Here is an 18,900-nt window from a genome sequence, read left to right as displayed (position 1 = left end):
AAATTTCCCCCATATATATATCCCTTCTCCGCCCGCCCAGGCCTATTTTTCTTCCCTGTGCGACCCCTCCTCCACCATAAGTCCACAACCATCATTCTCAGGCGACCCGTCACACCCAGGAGGCCGGAAAGCTGACGTGCGACGCAGCCGGTCGTTCCGCCCAACTTTCAAGCCCCAGCTCTCTCACTCTCGAGACACAACCGCCGCACACCGCCAGGTACGCCACCGACGAGGACGCCTAATGAGTTTGCTATGAACAATCTGATATGTTTCTATTCTTGATGAGATATACTGTTTCATGGTGTAATTCTTGTGTGGCTGAAGTGGGTTGAATTGGGTTGTGTAGATTTCTGTGGGTTTGTTGATCTATGTCCAGATGTCGTCGATTTCTGTAGGCTGTGTTGCTATTTCGATTGTGGGCAAATTTTTCCAAACCGGATTATTCTTTCGGTGATTATTTGGTCCTCTTTCCGTGCCGTAAGAAAGTCTGCAAGTCCTAAACCCCCACCTAAAAAAAAAGAAAAGAAGTAGAGTAAAACAAGATATGATGCAACCGAGCAATGTGTCCTAACAAAACTGGACCATTTTTGTCGTCTAATGTTGCTGTTTGGCTGGAATAGTCAAGGAGAGAGCCTTGAGGGATCTATAATTCCTTTGGGCTATCACGACCAACCATCCCATCCAACTTAAACGAGCCTGTGTTCTGAGGTGCTTGTCTCTTGTTGGGGAGTGTACCTGACTTGCTGGGCCCTGCTCGCGACCTTGCTTGTCCTGAGGTGAACTTAGCAATGGTGACTAAACACTATAGACTCTAAAGTTCAAGAGAAAACCAATTATTTATAAAACCAGCAATTAATAGTTATTTACAATGAATGATGACAAAACTGTTGTAAACTTCAACATGGAAGTGGCCCTGTGCCTCTAAGAATACACCTCAAACTTCATTCTTACTTATCAAAAAAAAGAAAAGAAAAGAAAGAAAGTCTAGCATTTCGACATCTCTCCCATCAAACTAGTAATGGATGTTGGTGATAACGATGTCCTATATGCAGACATTTATTTGTCTCCTGTATGAATTTAATTCGCAGGACCACTTCTTCATCATCCACTCCTTTGATTAACTTCGAAATAATTTGTTCTTAGTACTTGTTATGTTGCACAAATAGATTGTTAGTAATGGATTAGATTGAGTTGAGTTGCATTTAGATTTGTACGTTTGCGGTGGTTGGCTTTTCTTTAAGAATAGTTTGTGACTATTGGAAAGAATATTGGCCTGTTCCAACTTGTTTGTTAGTTTTTCAATTTGGTGTTTTCAGGCGCTTCATAGATATTATTGCAGATAGGAGATCTAGTCAAAAACTGTAGTACTTGAAGGGTATTTCTTGAAATAACCCGATGGGGACAGGGGAACAGAGCAGACCTCCGAAGCCTTCCAAACCAGCTTCTTCATCTCAGGTATCCTTGTCTTCTTCTTAACCCTCATTTTCTTTTTTTACATTTTTTTTTGTTTTTTGGTAATGCATTCTCATTTGTATTTACAGGAAATACCAACACCACCTTATCCTGATTGGTCGAGCTTTATGCAGGTTAGTGATGAGAATATGTTTCTTTTAATTGCTTTTTTAACTTTATGAATTTTTTTTAATTGCTTTATGACTTTATATGGATTAGTTTGAATATACGGATAATCAGTGTTAGTAGCTTATAGATGAGTTTCCTGTTTAGGTTTATCATGGTCCTGGAGCTATGCCACCTCCATTATTTGCCTCAACGGTTGCTTCTCCAACTCCTCACCCTTATTTATGGGGAAGCCAGGTGAGTATATCCCCTTTTTGGATCATGTAGAGGCGTACATTCTCTATAGGATAGAAGATTCTTATTTTCTTTCTTATTGGCAATTTTTCAGCACCTGTTGATCCCACCGTATGGGATGCCAGTTCCATACCCTGGTTTATATCCTCCATGGGGAGTTTATGCTCATCCTAATATGACCACGGTAACCCTAATCACTTTTTCTTTTCTTTTTTTCCTTCCACTATTTTTTTTACAATACAAACACGTGCCTACACGTGTGACACAATCTAAGTTTGTTTACTATATCTTCTGTAGACTCCAAACCCAATACAGATCAATGCAGAGTTGGAAAGGAAGGGTCCCTATGGAAAGGACCGAGCGTCTGCTAAAAATTCCAAGGCAACTTCTGGAAGTTTAGGCAAGGCTAAAGAGAGTTTGAAAGCAACTTCAGGTTTTGGAAATGATGGCGCTTCACAAAGGTTCAGCAACCTTAGTGTAGTTTTGGATCTTCTTTTGACTTGATTTTGGCATCAGCATCTCATTAGCATTGGGTTTAAATTATTATTATTATTATTATTATTTATCACTACGACATTCTGATTAGAAATTTCCTTCCCCCTATGTTATCTTCCCTTCTGGTTAATAGTGCTGAAAGTGGTACCAAGGGTACATCAGATGCAAGTGATGAGAATAATGACCAAAAGGTACATTATATCAATATCAATGGGTCTGCTTTCTCATTTGACCATGTTGGCTCATATATCTATGCCTATGTCCTAATTATTGAAATATTTATAGTTTTGGACTTTTGCTGGAAGTAAGAAGGGAATTTTTCACCAGATGCTTGCAGATGGTATATTTTTCATCTCCAACCTAAATGATTCTTGCTTATGTTACTTTGGGTGTGATGATTTTGTACTCACTATAACTTCTTCAGGAGCCAATGCACAAAGCGACAATGATGGGGCCATTGTTGAAGCTTCAGTACTTGGGAAGCATGTCTCTATGTCTGAAACTAATTTGAATATTGGAATGGACTTATGGAATGCTTCCGCTGGTGGTGCTGGAGTTGCCAAAGTGAGACAAAATCTATATGGTGCCTCATTAGCACACATGATTGGATCTAAAGGCATAATGCCTGAGCAATGGATTCAGGTATGAGCCTTAAAGGTTTCCCCTCAAGTTCTCGTTTTGCATTCCAATTCTCAATGTAAATAGTGTAAATTATGTGTTACTACATATGCAAAGTATCTATTTGCTGCTTCAAAAGATAAAATATATTTTACTTGTAAATAGTGGCCAAGTTGCAAGTTATGAACCTAATGATTCTCTACTTGCACAGATTCCAAATGACAATGCTTCGGTCCTTAAAGTTGTCCCTCAAATTGGTTAGTTAGGCTTTGCACTCTTCCTTTGATATCATTGAGTTTCTTTTTCATTAGTGGATTTTACTAAATATTTGCTGAATGTCGTTTAGTGAATGTTGTTATTCATAGTTATAGTATTTGTGATAAGTTCCTCTGATTTTTTTTTTTTGATATAGATGGAAATGAAACTGTATGTGATTTAGAGTTGGATGATAAGGAGGACAATGACTTGCACTACGATCAAAATGTTAAAGAACCCAAGTATGGAATGAGGTTTAGTTCCGAACAAGAACTTTCCTTGTATTATAAGCAGTATGCTTGGCAAGCGGGTTTTGGGGTGATACATAAAGGAATTAAAAAGAAACTAGGTGGGAGTGCAAAATTCCTCACCCTTGCATGTACTCGTTATGGCAAGACGAAAACCAAGGCAAGCAATATTGGTAAGCCAAATCCAACAAAGAAAACGGGGTGTAAGGCCAAGATCAATGCGCAGCTAGTTGATGGGGCATGGTTTTTGACTGCTGTTGAGGTTGACCATAATCATGCTTTATGTCCATTCACTATGAGGAAGAAATTTAACTCTATTGTTGTTGAACCTGAGTGGCATTGGCATTTTTCATTTATAAAGGAAGATGACCATAGTTTTATTGACAATGCAAGACATCTTCGGCTCGGCAAAGGAGACGTTAAAGTATTTTGGGACTATTTCACTAGAATGCGAGAAATGAATGAAGGATTCTATGCTGTAATGGATTGGGATGATGAATCAAGGTTGAGAAATTTGTTTTGGGCTGATGCACGAAGTAGGGCAGCGTATGAGTATTTTGGGGATGTCATTATGGTTGACATGGCATACTTAACTAATAGATATGGAATGCCATTTGTTTCTTTTGTTGGAGTGAATCATCACGGTCAATCAATACTTTTGGGGGCGGGATTACTATCAAGTAAGGATAAAGAGACATTTGTTTGGTTGTTTGAAACGTGGTTGACATGCATGAACGGTCGAGCTCCAAGTGCAATTATAACAGATCAAGATAGGGCTATGAAAAGTGCAATTTCAAGAGTTTTTCCTGGAGCCCGACATCGATTTTGTCTATGGCACATTATGAGAAAATTATCGAAAAAACTTGGATCACATGCTCAATACACTTGTGGCTTGAAGAATGCCATAGAAACTTGTCTGTATGATTCTCAAACGTGTGCTGATTTCGATGAGAGTTGGGAAAGCCTACTTGAGAGTTATAATCTTCAGGATAATGCATGGTTGCGTGGGTTATATAGTGAGCGAACTCATTGGGTACCAGCATATGTGAAAGATACATTTTGGGCTGGAATGAGTACTACACAACAGAGTGAAAGTATTAATGCATTTTTTGATAGTGATGTGCACTCGGCGAGCACGTTGAAAGAATTTTTTGACCAGTTTGATAATACTTTGAGAAGAAAGGTTTTGAATGAGAGAGAAGCCGATTTCAATTCTTTTAAATGCATCATTCCATGTATATCTGATTACTCAATTGTGAAGAAATTTCATGATATTTACACCAAAGCAAAGTTCAAAGAATTCCATGAGGAGTTTAAGTGCATGATGTATTGTAATTGCTCTCTTCTTAAAAGTGAAGGTGCAATTTCCACCTATGAAGTGTCTTATCGTGATTGTATAAAAGATGTAAGATTCTGTGTTTACTTCAATGAAGAGGAACGTGAAGTGAAATGCAGTTGTGGGTTGTTTGCATTTAGAGGAATCTTGTGTAGCCATGCCCTTAAAGCATTATTGATGGTAAGGGATGCAACGTATTTTCAATCATTGCCAACAAAATATATTCTTGACCGATGGAGGAAAGACTTGAAGCGAACAAAATATGATGATTTGAGCGGCAACCTTGATGTACAAAGATTTGACAACATGTTGGAATCTTTTTTAAAGTATGCATCGATGACAGCAACAAGCGAGGACCATTGCATGGATGTCATGCATTATCCATATATGTTAAATGTGAATTCTTGTGGCTTAAGGTGTGAACCCAATTCACCTTCCCATCACATTCCAAGTGCATCTTCAATGTGCAGTGAAGCCGTTGATGGTGTGGTGGTGAAAAGTAATGAGTTGATTAGTCCTCTTGTGGTTCAAAAGAAAGGAAGCCTACCATCAAAAATAGAGGTGCCTATAGTAGAAAAAGTGGTGAAGAGGTTACAAGCAAAAACGAAACAACCAAGTGACAACAATGCCAAACATAAGAGAAGAAAAAATCAGGTTGGTTATTTTTCTTTCCTTTACATGTGTTTAATTATGCTTATTAAAAACATGCACACATTCAAACTTTTTCACGAGTATTGTAACAAGTTTGGTACATTTTTTAATTGAAGACTTGCCAAGCAACGCAAAAAGGTGAAGTGAACACAAGTGAAGCTCTATTGCCTTCGGTAACTGATGCTAAGCATGGTTATATAATTGGAACTCAAGATAATGCAATTACTTGGGTATACAAAAACAATTAGTGGGCTTGATGGAATGTTTTATTATCGATTTATATATTTGTAAGAGTAAAAAGTATTCAATTCTTGCAGGGTTCTTAAGAAATTACAGAGTTGATTGTAAAGCCGGGAGGGAGAAGTTGGCATCAGTACCTGTTGGTGGTGGTACTATTGATTATGTAACGTTTTGCTTATAAGAACCTAGATTGATTATTTTTTCTCTCGTGCTATTGTCAAATTAAATTGTTATGTCCTTCCTATTCTCCCTCTATTTTTTTTTTTAAGTTTTTTATAATTTAGGCATGCTTGTTTATTTTGCTAACATAGGAATTTCTTTTCCTTCAGGATATGGGTTTGAGCCTCTTTGACTACTAAGCGATTGAGCTTGTTGGTTTGTTTGTATGGGGGCTCTTTTATTTTCAGCTAGTAGTTTTAGTAGTTGTTACAAGATTTTGAGTCTTTAGTTGGCTGATTGTGGTGTATGGTTCTTGTAAGTGTGTTGAACATTTGGAATGGTGCATGGTTTTTTTACAGTGATTTGAACTTCATAAGCAATTGCTTGGAAGTACTCCAGGCCCAAGCTGAGGTGGCTCTGTGTTTTGTAATGTTTTTTTTTTGTCTCTCTGTATAGGCTTGTAAACTTAGTTGTTAATGATATTTTTTCCTTTTGTGTTGCATGGTGAAGCTGGACTGGTGATGTTAAGTCTGTCTATGGCAACCTTTTCTAGTCTTGGAGCTGGAAGGACTGGTGCCATTTGACTTTGGATGCTTATTCACTTGGATTATTGATACACAAACATTTTTGTACTATGTCCAAATCATTTCACTATGAAATCTATTCTTGAATCCCAATCTTCATTATTTGTGATGCTTTTATTACATCTGGAGTTGTTTTATTTGCTGTTTGTTCATTGGCAGTTTCACAAGCAACCTTCAAAGGGGGCTTAAAATAGGGTTTCATTGACATCCATGCTTGCTGAATTCTGCACACAACTTTGTGGTTCATCTGCTATAATCAGCTCAATATGAAATTCTAGACTAAAATGCTCATCATCATCCGAATATAGTATTTAGAAATGTGACCAATTTTGAAGTACAAAAGCAAATTAAAAATATTGATGAACATCAAAACATAAATGATAATAAACCCGAAAGTCATATGCCAAAGAAGAAATGCACAAATGTATTTACAAGTTGTATTTCTCTTTTACCTTTTTTTTTTGTCACTAGCAAAAGAAGAAAAAAATGCTATACAGGTTTTCATTGGCTTTTTTAAGCATGTCACTCGTGAAGTAATATACTGATGTTAAATCATTTAAATTATATAACTTTTTTAAATGACATAGTTAAGATATTTATCTTTTCACATTATTTACACCATTAAATATCGAGTTTGTAGTTTTTAATGGGTAGCTCAATCGGCTGTGGACCATCTTTAATGAAGCGGAGATCACTAGTTCGAATTCACTCCCTTTTTCTCATCCTAGAAAAGTTACTAGATAGGGACTTCATGTGTATTGTGTTTATATGATTGTTTTGTTTATTTATTGTCATTTTTTTAGTTAATAATTTAAATTAACGTGATAGAAGCGGTATTATTGAAAGCAAATAATTTTATATTTTCAGTTTTGAAAATAAACAAATTCAATATTACTCAGAGAAGTTTATACGATCTATCCAACCGAAAATTGGTTTTGGCGTCAAAATATAAATTCACATAGAAAAAAAAGGGCACCATTTTTATTTGTTTTTGGTTTACTATTGGATAAAATATTAAATTATTGCGACGAGCAATCAAGCCCAGGGTCAAGAAAATCCCCAATCGAGAGTCCTTCCCACATTTTCAAGCAATCCCTGTTTGTCGGAGGAACGGCGATGGGGGCGACGGGCGGCGACGTGGAGGCCGGGTTCGCGAAGCTGCAAGGGGAGGACTTCGAGTACTACATGCAGACCTACTCGATCATTCTAGGCCGCAATTCCAAGAAGTCGACGGTGGACGTGGACCTGTCCAGCCTCGGCGGCGGCATGAACATCTCGCGCCATCACGCCCGCATCTTCTACGACTTCGCTCGCCGCCGCTTCGCCCTCGAGGTTCTCGGCAAGAACGGCTGCTTCGTCGAGGGTGTCCTCCACCTCCCCGGCAACCCCCCTGTCAAGCTCGACTCCCAGGACCTCCTCCAGATCGGCGACAAGGAGTTCTACTTCCTCCTCCCGGTTCGCAGCATTCTAGGGGGCGCTCTTGCCCCCCGCCACTACGTGGCTCCGCCCGCCCCTGCCGCACATTACCCGAATTTTCATCTGGCGGGGCCGGCACAGGCGGTGAAGAAGGGGAGGGGGAGGGATTTCTATGAGGACGACGAGTACGACGACGACGACGGAAGTGGTGGTGCGAAGAAGCTGAGGAGAGAAGGGTTCGAAGGGTACGGGTATAGTGGCGCCGGTGGTTCGGGCGGTAAGGCCGGCTTGTCCGGAGCATTGGGTTAGTTTTTCATCATTCCGTTAATTGCATATGCTTCTCTGTTTATGTTTAGATGGTGTTTATTTTGTGCTTGTTGGAAGGATGTGCTTTTGATGGTTTATGAACCAATGATATTGTTATGATTGTTTTGTGTAGGTGTTTAAACGATTGGGGTCACAAAGAATTAGGCTGAAAGCTCTTAGTTAAAGGCCAAGGCTTACCCCGTGTTATTGTTGATATTGTTAGTCTGCACGTAGATTGTAGGGTTTTGGTTGGAAATGTCTACAATTGTTTATTTTAGAGTCCCTGGGTTGTGTTCATGTACACAGTCAGAGATATGTAAATAATGCAGAAATGCATCATAAACCAAATTAGATCAATATCTTCAATATCTGGTTCAAAATTCAACTGTTTTATAGCATGCCAGTTTGAGCATGTGCATGTGCACCTGTGATTTTTACCATTCACTTATATAAACAATTACTCATAGATGAGAACTTACATCCATTCAGGAAACCACCACAGCGAGCTTAAAATGATTAAGGCAAAAATGACAAGCGTGTAAAATGGTATGGTGCTAATTGCAAATAATTCTTGTTGTTAGATTCTGCACGTTTCACTTTTTTATAAAAAGATGAGCTAACCTATTTTTCAGAGGGTATTGAAGTTTTTAATATTCAAATAAATCAGAAAAGTTTTGTTTCCATCACAAAGTGAAGAAATTATGAGAACAATATGTGAATTCGGCTCTACAATAGTATATTTTTTTACTGGTTCGAGGATGGAGATAAAAATGGTAGATGCAAATTGGAAGAATGCTACTCATAGTACCTTCATTCATTATTACTGATAGTCCAACTGTTATGTGATGTGGTCTAAATAAAGAAATCTTGGATGCTCTCCATTTACACTGTGATACCAGTTACGTGAACCAAATGGCTGTGGGCAGTGTGTGGAACTAACTTACTACTAAGCAATGAAGACAGGCCAGAGCTTATACTTGTGACCCTTGACAATTATGTGACCCCATTCCTGTGGTGGATTTCTTGCTTGATGATCTCAGAATTAATCAGTAAAAAATAATCAAAACTTGACTGGTGAAGACTCTTGACAGAGCCCTCTCTCTCTCTCTCTCTCTATATATATATATATAGAATCATAGGCACAGAGATATTAATGGGCACCTCAGGCGGTGGTGTTGTGGCTGGGTTTGTAGCTTCAGGGGAAGGATTTTGAGTACCAAGTGTAGACCCACTCGATTTTCCCAGGCTGCAACTTCAAGAAATCCACTATTGATTTGCACATCTCCAGCCTGGTGGTGCCCTGAATATCTCCTAGCATCCGCATACATCTACAATTTTTCTGATTTTCCCTTGTCGTCCTCAGCAAGAACATGGCCTTCAAATGCATTTTTTCAGGCTCTGTTGGTCAAACTTGTATTATAATATTTTGTTTTTCTCTTGCAAACAAAGATAAGTTCCTTTAGATTCTATTAAACAAGTTTGTAAAAATAGCTTTTATCTGATTCTTAGCCCGAGGCCATTAATTATATTTTAATTAAATTCACTTGAAAAATTAGTGCTTTTTAGTTGATAGGATCCTAGAATCTTTGTACTAAGAACTGTTGGTATCTGTCTGTTTATGCTTGCTTGTTAGTAAATTTTCCCCATTTTCTCTTGCTTTTTCTGCCAACTGAATTGCTTTTTTCTACCTTGATCAATCGCTTAGTTTGACTTTTGAAACCCTATTATATCTGAAATCTGTACGTATTTATATGATATCTCTTGATTATTCAATTGAGCTATAATGATTTCTTATAATCTGTTGGATTTTAACTGTGCTATAATTTTTTTTTTTTTTTTCTGGATTTGATGTGTCATGATTGAAGACAATTTTGTGTTTTAAATCTGTATTGGGGTACTGGTCTTGCGTGTTATATTGTTTGCATCGGATCTCAGGTTATCTATTGCCCTCTTCAGCCAGACTTTCTGCAACTTGGTTTTGTTTAGTGCTAACTTGAAAATTTATAAGTAAAACGGGATACTGAACATTATTGTCTGCTTTAATCTGATTTTTTTGTTTTTGTTTATTATTTGGTAAAGTAATACACGAGATCAACTTAAAGAATACAGTTTTCAGTCTCTGTGATTGAGAGAGAGAGAGAGAGTGTGTGTGTGTGTATTCATTTGTCATTGGGTTGGTATAGGTATTCATAATGTGTCTTGATATGCCAAGTTATTTTCAGATTATTGATAGTTATTACTTATTACAATAACTATTGCTATGCCAACTTGTTATCAAAAAAAAGTTATTACAAGTTTACTCATGAATGACAATGTCAATCCATTAGCTTGTCTGTATGGATCCACCTGAGGTGACAAGTGGTATTGATGAGCACTTTGAACTCGTTGTTGCTAGTACCTATATATGGGTACTTTATACATGCTTGCTACTCTCACCCCATTCTCAGTTTCAGTTTCCTGACTGCTGTGTACGGAGTTTAGCACTCTAATGGTTGTCCCTGATGCGTCCATTATGCAAGATGTTGAATGAAATTGTATGTTGCATTTTCATAGAGAATGCATCAGTTTGTTTTGTAGGATTTTGTCTTTTATTGGTAATTTACAGTCACGTATCCGTGGGGTCTTGGACCCACTATGTCAGCCTATTGGTTACAAAAAGTTTTGCATAGACATGGACGCAATCATCATACATAACACATGTTAGAATCAGTAAGCAGAGATTTTGAACACGTATAGAAAGGTACTTTGTTATTAGCATATAGAATATGAAATCAAAAAGACATAATCCAGCAACTCATGTTTGGGGCGTACCATACTAAACATTTTATATGTTCTGTTCATTGGTGGATTACATTGTTACCCTTCATTTAAGTCTATAAGAATCGTTTCTCATTTTTAACTAGATTTAGACGCGATGGATCAGTTCTTGGTGTCTAATTGATCATGACTTGAACCTGATTTTTTTGGTATTAAAATTTCCTAGTCCTCACGCTTTATCATTTTTGCTTGGACTTATAGTTGGTGATTTTTGGCTAAAAATATATATCGACTTTTTAGCATACAATCGGAGAAGTACTGACAAAAGTAAAGGGTTATTGATTACACGGATTCTATTTCTTTTATGATTAGAGCAACAATCCCGAAATTTTGTTTCTTTATTGATATCTTCCTTCTGAAATTGAACTACCAAATAGTTGGTTTGATACTCTCTCGCTCTCTCTTTCTCCTTAATTCCAAATGCTTTCATACATTTTGATACAACACATGCAACTACATAATATTCTTTAATTGGCGTGGCATATCCTCCAATTCCTGCAGAGAAAAAAGCAGAGGGAAGAGCAAGGGTTGATCGAGAAGCTGACAATAACCAACTTATTCAATTGGAAGAAAAGGATGTGGTATCATCTGTAGCTACTGCGCTCTCAGATATTTGTGGTCCTGGAGAATGGATGCCTATGGAGAAACTTCATGCTGTGGTTAGTTTTGACCAACTGTTCTCTATTGATTATTTTACTTCTTGTATAAGGCCATTGTCACTGCTGATACCACCTAAGTGAGGTCCTGGGGGAGGTGGCTTGGATACGGTCTTACCCTTCAGCATTTTTTGCATGAAATGCCTGAGACTTGTACTGCTTGTATGTTGGTTCTTAGGGTCTTGACCTTTTATATTCACTGAATGCTGGATAACTAATTAGAGTCAAGTTCTATGATTTACATGCTTCTGATTATCAGGTTCCACCAGGTGCCTAATAAAAGTTGGTCATGGATGATGTGGTGGGAGACCCCCTACTTTGGTGGTTGCAGCACAATAATTTTCTGGTTTTATGTTGACAAAACCTGAAAGATAGCATTCTGTTAAATTGAACACCTTACCCTGCACCTTCCTTTTATATATCATGCCTCCTCTTCCATACTGCAAAGGCTTTGGGAGGAAGATAGCATTCTGTTAAATTTGTGGAAGCCATGTTCACAACTTATGCTGGAGAATGGTTCCAAATTGTTTTGTTGTCAAAAATTTTAAGCCATATAATGCAGTTATATTTCTTGCCATTGCAAGATACAACAAACGGACACAGTGCAAACAAATTTGTGCACTTAAAACCCACCAGGTACATCTTTGGATTACTGACCAATACTCTTGCCATTGCGAGATTCAATCCCTTGGCAACTTGTTTGCCCATGGGCCATGTCTTTCATGCATGTGACTCTTACATCAAGAAGTAATTCCCGCATGACTCAGATTATACTATTTGATTAACTTTTCTGAAATACAGATTTACTTCTCGTCTTATCTGGTTAGTGTTAGAGGTTTGGCTGCCAAATCTTTATTATTCAGGCACTAACTTAACAATTCTATCATTGAAGTAAGAGAAAATTTGAAATTTGGGCCTCTGTCTACAGAATATGGTAGAAAAGGAACTAAAATGAATATCTCTCCTCCCCTTCTCTCTACTGCTAATATGAGTTTCTTTTTGAGAGTTCAAATAGATACACATACTTCTGGTTTTTGAGTATACCATTAACTTTATCGCTCTATTCTATCAGCTGGTGGATAAGTATGCTAATGTCTGGCATCATAGTCGAGTAAGGAGATATCTCAAATCTGAGGATTGGCCTGGTATCGAATCCAAGGGGAAACCTTGGTATGGCTTGCTTATGTTGCTTAGGAAATACCCTGAACACTTCGTCATCAACACGAGGTCCAAGGGTCGGATAACACTGGAGTTTGTCTCTCTTGTCTCACTGCTTTCATAAAACGAGGAGACATCAAAGGGTGCTTCCGTGATCCTATTGATTATCTTGAAGTTTATCTGGTAAGTGACAAAAATTGCTGATTTTCAACTTAGCTACTATTGTTGTGAAAAAATGTGGTCAAGCAGCAATGTTGAGCTTTAGGTAGGAGCCTGTTAAATACATGTAGATGACAAGCATAAATCTGAGTTATTTTGCTGTTGTTTAAGATATTGTTTCTTGACACAAGTTTTTTAGTCATATATCAATTTGTTCGTTCACCGCAAGTAAAAGGCATCATTTTTGGAGTGATTAAAAGTAACAAAAACAGTTCAACTGCTCAACTTATGGCTTCCCAGAACATATTCCATTAGAATGTTTATTCTTTTTGTGGGGTTCCTGAAGACCTGGTCAATTCAGATTTCTGGTTTCATGTAAACCCTTGTACTTCTTAAAATGCATGTAGTCAATTCTGGTTTCATGCAAGACTCGGATGCATGAATGATTAAAAAATGTTCGGTTTATGTATGACCCCGATACATTAGTAACTACAGATGGTTAATTGTTTCTAGAATTATAACATACACCCATTCACCAAATCACCAGGACTGAGATTCCCTTCAATTTCCTGCCCAAAGAGCCTTTCAAGTTACAAGGGAAATTGTAGAGCCCCTATGAAAGGGGGCTTCTTGCCTGAGCCTACAATTCCCTGCCCAAAGAGGGGCAAGGGAAATTGTAGGGTCCCCTGTGAGAGGGGGCTTTCTTGCCCAAACAACTTGCTCAGGTAGTGGGCTCACTGCTCGGGCAAGGAGCCCTTGCTCGTGCAGCCCGTTGCCCAATTACAGGGGGCATCGAGAATTTCCGGGATCCCGCCCAAATCACCAATCCTTTAAGCAGACTATATAATAATATAAATATGAGCTAATTTGCAACTTTGCAAGACTGAAAGAAGCTGGGATTTATTTATGACATGGAGATTGACATCTAATTACCAGTTCATTTTCCTTCTCTCGCCTCTTCTTTTGGGGACCAAGAACATCCATTACGTTAGATGATAAAAGCATTACACGTGGCTTGTAGGATCAACATATTCTATTGTAGCAAATATTGCATTAAACTGGCCTTTGTGCTGGAGAAGCGACGTTAATTCAAGATCAATTGTTGCTGGAGACAGAAAAGCTCAAGCTTGTTTGTTGGCACGCAAGCTATGCATAACGCAGCGTCGAGTCCACAAGATTTGAAAATCTGACAAACAAAGATAAGAGAAACAAACATTAAAACTTGGGGAAAGTATGCTTATCCGTCGTCTGCCACTCAATCTACAATATTCTCAATTTTTCTATGTACCATATCAATTTACCATTGCCACCTCAACTTGACACATGTCAAAAAGAAAGAAAGAAGGTAAATCTAAAATAAATTCATGAGTAAATGCATCATTTGTGATCACTCCCCGAGTTAAATTGTATTTGACTACTTAATTTTTTTCACGAATCTCAAACGAAATCTTCCTTGTCGTCCAATAAAGTGACATGTTAAGCCACATCAACATTTTTGCCATATCATATTTACATAATAATTATTTATTTTACTTTAAAAAATGAATACTAAAAAAATTAAAATTAAAATCTAGCAAAAAAGAAGAGTGGTGACACGGTCGCTCCTACATCGCTAAAGGGGGAAGAAGAGCCCGGGAGGGCAGCCACACCCCACAGTAGCTGGAAAGGTAGCCTGAACAACCAAAGTTGGTTAGACTACTGCATGAGTATTATAAGAAAATTGTAAAATAAAAACATAATTTATAGCATTACTTAAAGCTGCAAAAGTACAACTTCATCAGAATTAATTGCCTTCAAAATTATTTCGACCATTTATTTGCCAGGAAATTTGTGAATTGTTTTAGTACACAAATCTGATGATCTCCTCTGCATTCCAAGAACTTTACTAGGACAAATTTTGATAGGACTAGCTGCAAGTTCATCAATTGAACTGGAAATTATTGAGATAAACAAACCAACTTCGTCAAAACTGTCTACTCGCGCCATTTCCAATCAGCTGGAGAAACAAGCACCAAAAACATTTGCATCAACAGAGACAGGATTTAATGTACATGATTATAAGATGTTTCTCAAGATTCTTCTTTGCTCAGTTCGCCAAGTGCCGCCCTTTGTGCATAGAGCTGTTGTTCCCGAGCTTGTTTTGCAGCAAGAGCTTCCTCATCAAGCACTTGGATGGGGGACCACTCCGGCAATTTCAACCAATCATCCTTCTGTGAACTCCCGTTACTCCCAAATATAGATTCACTGTAACTTCTCAAGAGAGGGCTTAGTCTAAGTGTCGCAAAATCCGCTGTTGTGCCCGCAATAGCAAAGACGATCGAGTAACGGAAAGCACCTAATTGACCACCTAACATGCCAAAGAAAAAACAAACAAACTTAAGTGGGACATGGGAGGTCAATGTAAAAAAGCAGTAAACGGTACCAGTTACCACGTGCAACGCACGTGATCCATTTAATGAGCATTTTTGACAAATGATGATAGTTTGATGTATCTAAGTGTCACACTTGATAGCTTGGAGGCGTAAATAAAGGAATAGTAGTTTGGAATACCAAAGTATATTTTCCCCCTAAAATCAACAGCCACTTACTGCTTGAGTGCACCTTACTCGATGTACCTGCACAGCACCGTTCACTACAATGTCCCCATCCCCTCACCCCCTCTCCAAAAACTTGAGTAATTAAACACACATCAACCATTTAGCAATGCTTTTCAAGACAAGCATCTGGACAGAGTTTCAATTCAAATGACGATGTTCTAACTCAATTTAAGTTTCCTCAGAATTAGGGGATTTTCCTGTCTCATGTAGACGACTACGTAAAGCTCAAATTCAGCTTCATTATCTTTACTAGTTTTAGAATACAGAAAAAAATATAAAATAGAAGTCCAGGCTAAAAATTTAGATATTGCAAGGCAAATTTGTTATGTAATACACATTATAGACGCCTAAGCAACCAGAATTGTTCAATGTTTGATCCTGTTTACAACAAGCAGATGATTGTTACCACAGCAGTTTGACAAAAAATTTATATATAAACATATATACACACTAACCCACACACCAAAAGTTGGGGGGTGGGGGGAAGGGGGGGAAGAGAGAGAGAGATTCATGGAATTTAACCTTGAAGACGTCCAAGCAGAGCACCAGTACCGAAGCCTGCAATTGCAGAGTTCAATAGATCATCAGGTCCAGTTTTCCGAGTTGCTCTCACAAACTCACGTGCTCCTGCCAAATCAAATGAGCGATATAGTTTAAAACAAAATCATCTCCGAAAAACTAGGCTAGCCTTTCAATCAATTTCCAGTGCGATTCCATAACATCTCCCTTTTTTGCAGCCAGAGCCTATGTGTCTTTGGTTGCCTTGCATTCTCTTGAGATGAATCACACTAGTCATGGGAAAATGTGGACTATCAGGATAAATGCATGCATGTATGGATAATTTTTTTCAGACTCCCATCCTATATGACTGGATACTGAATATTTGACAATGAACCACCAAAGGATCCATGTGATGCAGTCAGCAGCATGATAAAGCAGAAAGATGCGTCAATTGTTCATTGAAGCCTTAGTTTCAGGAAGGGAAACAAAGGAAAAACCTGTTCTTGGGTGTTTTGTTTCTTACGATAGTTTCATACACTATGCAATATAAAACTCTAAAGCCTTAATAACAGTATATCTTCTCAACCCCAAAGTGAATTTAACCCTACTTTTTTACTAGTACACCCATAAAACATTATAAAAAACACCGAAATCAACTCCTCCGAGTAACTAGTTGAAGTAGTCTTTTTTTTTTTTTTTTTAATAAGTAATATCATTAAAAGCTTGGTATCTAAGACCAGAATAGTCTTGGTTTCTAAGACCAGAATAGGACAATATACTCTAACGGATGGAAAGCTCTACATACAGATTTACCAACTACAGCCCTATAATTTGAGTAAAGATATTCTAGAATTCTATTATGTCTTCAACAGAAAACCAAGATCCTAAAGTTGATTCACAAAACAAGAAAGAACCCAAACTTCCAGGCATTGACCGCTAGTTGGGTAAGACTAGCAAAACATACTTGTTCATGTCTTTCCCTCCAAAGATACCACAAAAGACATGAAGCGCCATCTTCCACATAGTTGCACTCTGAAGACTACCATATACCCCCCTCCAACAAACAAACAAGTTTGCTATTCATCTAGGTATAATCCAAGACAGCCCAACACGACTGAAGGTGGCACTCCACAAGGCACAAGCAACTTCACAATGGAGAAGAAGATGATTTACAAACTCTCCGTTCCTCTTACTTATATACAGCACCAATCGAACACAATAACATGCCGCTTCCTTAGGTCATTCAATGTAAAGATCTTCCTTAGGGCGGCCAACCAAACAAAGAAAGCCACTCTCAAAGGAACCTTAATCCACCAAATACTCTTCCAAGGGAAGAGAGTGCCATCATGAAGGATAAGGACATTGTAAAAAGATCTAACATCAAACAACCCTCTTTTGGAGGGGGCTAGCAAAGCTTGTCACAAATCATCAAATTCTAAGACAAAAGTTTCTTTTTTGGTCCATTGGAGATCTATTGGGCCTATGGCTACACATAGGAGGTGGCCCTCTCCCTTCCCTTGAACTCCTCACCCCTGGTGAAGGCGCGATTTGATCTCAATTCCCTTGTTCTATGACAAAAGAGTTTACCAGTTTAGCCAACCAATACCAAATTGTTAGATGGTTGGCATGTAATGTATGACACTGAACTTTACGCGGAAGACGATAGTAGCAGTTCAAATTTCAGGGGTTTCAAAAGATCATTACATGAATAAATAAAACTAAGTAAACACATCGAGAGACCGACAATCCAACATAATCACGTCGCTGAAAGTTCTATAAAGCTGAGACAGGACACAAAAAGTGAAAATAAAAATAACTTACCGCAATAGCAACCGGTGACAATGGCGAGATTAGAAGCATAAGTAGCAGATATGTTTGCGAGACCGTGAACTTTCCGATGCCTCGACATCAATCCAGCTCCTCCACCAACAATCCCTGCCCAAATCCGAAAAAAGAAAAAGAAAAAAAGAAATCCCATTTTCATAAATTCAATACCATATAAAATCTCACTATTCTGAGCCTACCTATACCCAACTGCACCCAATACCAACCAAAAAAAAAAGGTTTAGAAATAATGGGTTTATCTTGTTTTCATCAAAAAAGCAATATAAAACTTATAATTTAAGAACTTTCTTCTTGTTTCAGACGTTTTCCTCTGGTTTATTGGCAACCAAACAAATGGGAAATAGACGAAATGAGACCTGCCAGGAGAGTAGGGATGAAGATGCGCTCCTTCCAGCTATCAGAGGACGAAGAAGACGATGGAGCCTCTCCTTCTAGGGGCTTTGAGTCTTCCGGAGCCATTGTTCTTTTCAACAAAAGGAAAAATGAAAGCTCGCTTTGTTTTGGTCAGTTTGTGCTTCAGCGAGTGACAGGGAGGAAGCGAATGCTCGCGATGATCTTACAAACGGAAGCGGTGGACATATCGGTGCTGGTAATGGTCCAGCTCTTCCGGGTCGGGTTTATACGGAGTTTCCGTCAAGGCACTCCGTTTACCCTTTCGTCTTATTTGATGGAAAAGAAAAATGTTCTATCTACTTTTTACTTTTTTGCATAATTTTTTCAAGCTCATACTTTTAAAACTAATATTAAATATGAGATAGATTTTTATTGAATTTTAATTTAATTATAGTTTTAAAAGTTACATATGAATGTGAGAAAGTAAATAAGAATAAATATAACATTACCCGACCAAAAAGGCTCATGTGCATTTTTCAGTTCAAAATTATTCCTTGTCCGCTCGTTGAATTCTAAAAATGCTCTTATTTAAAAAAAATAAAAAATAAATAATTGAGAATGGCTACGGCATTCCTTCTTTTAAGGGCTCTTATAAAAAAAAAAAAAAAAAAAAGGGGTTTTACAACTTTTAATAATTTTCATACGGGAAAATAG

The 18,900-nt window shown here is 37.9% G+C and overlaps 3 protein-coding genes across 9 annotated transcripts; 2 read left to right on the top strand and 1 right to left on the bottom strand.

The window, feature by feature from the left end:
- The first annotated feature begins 7 nt into the window (after positions 1–7).
- On the top strand, positions 8–6,484 carry LOC132186819 (protein FAR1-RELATED SEQUENCE 6-like). Of its 6 annotated transcripts, XM_059600897.1 has the most exons (15): positions 8–217; positions 1,317–1,455; positions 1,542–1,586; positions 1,726–1,815; positions 1,907–1,996; positions 2,110–2,273; positions 2,441–2,498; positions 2,593–2,647; positions 2,732–2,949; positions 3,137–3,182; positions 3,338–5,418; positions 5,532–5,645; positions 5,733–5,818; positions 5,985–6,225; positions 6,325–6,484. In XM_059600897.1, exons 2-13 carry the CDS (start codon positions 1,396–1,398, stop codon positions 5,739–5,741), a joined length of 3,030 nt encoding a protein of 1,009 aa, XP_059456880.1. In that variant the 5' UTR covers positions 8–217; positions 1,317–1,395; the 3' UTR covers positions 5,742–5,818; positions 5,985–6,225; positions 6,325–6,484. The 6 variants fall into 6 exon arrangements, with proteins under 6 accessions (XP_059456880.1, XP_059456879.1, XP_059456883.1 ...); XM_059600896.1 differs by having other exon boundaries at positions 1,340–1,455; positions 5,985–6,484; XM_059600900.1 differs by having other exon boundaries at positions 5,532–5,588; positions 5,985–6,484.
- Positions 6,485–7,340: 856 nt separating this feature from the next.
- LOC132188189 (FHA domain-containing protein FHA2) lies at positions 7,341–13,132 on the top strand. 2 transcript variants are annotated; one of them, XM_059602596.1, is made up of 3 exons: positions 7,341–8,118; positions 11,439–11,596; positions 12,666–13,132. In XM_059602596.1, the coding sequence occupies exons 1-3, from the start codon at positions 7,515–7,517 to the stop codon at positions 12,873–12,875; spliced, it is 972 nt and encodes a 323-aa protein (XP_059458579.1). In that variant the 5' UTR covers positions 7,341–7,514; the 3' UTR covers positions 12,876–13,132. The 2 variants fall into 2 exon arrangements, with proteins under 2 accessions (XP_059458579.1, XP_059458578.1); XM_059602595.1 differs by having other exon boundaries at positions 7,425–8,091.
- A 1,565-nt stretch (positions 13,133–14,697) lies between these two features.
- LOC132187353 (uncharacterized) lies at positions 14,698–18,528 on the bottom strand. Its single transcript, XM_059601644.1, has 4 exons — positions 18,210–18,528; positions 17,830–17,943; positions 16,030–16,134; positions 14,698–15,257 (listed from the first exon to the last, which is right to left on the bottom strand). The coding sequence occupies exons 1-4, from the start codon at positions 18,310–18,312 to the stop codon at positions 14,980–14,982; spliced, it is 600 nt and encodes a 199-aa protein (XP_059457627.1). The 5' UTR covers positions 18,313–18,528; the 3' UTR covers positions 14,698–14,979.
- Between the last annotated feature and the right edge of the window lie 372 nt (positions 18,529–18,900).

Source organism: Corylus avellana, chromosome ca7 (assembly GCF_901000735.1).
Source record: "Corylus avellana chromosome ca7, CavTom2PMs-1.0".
NCBI classification, from domain to species: domain Eukaryota; kingdom Viridiplantae; phylum Streptophyta; class Magnoliopsida; order Fagales; family Betulaceae; genus Corylus; species Corylus avellana.
The sequence above is the reverse complement of the archived record's forward strand: the minus strand, read 5'-3'. Positions and strand labels throughout refer to the sequence as shown.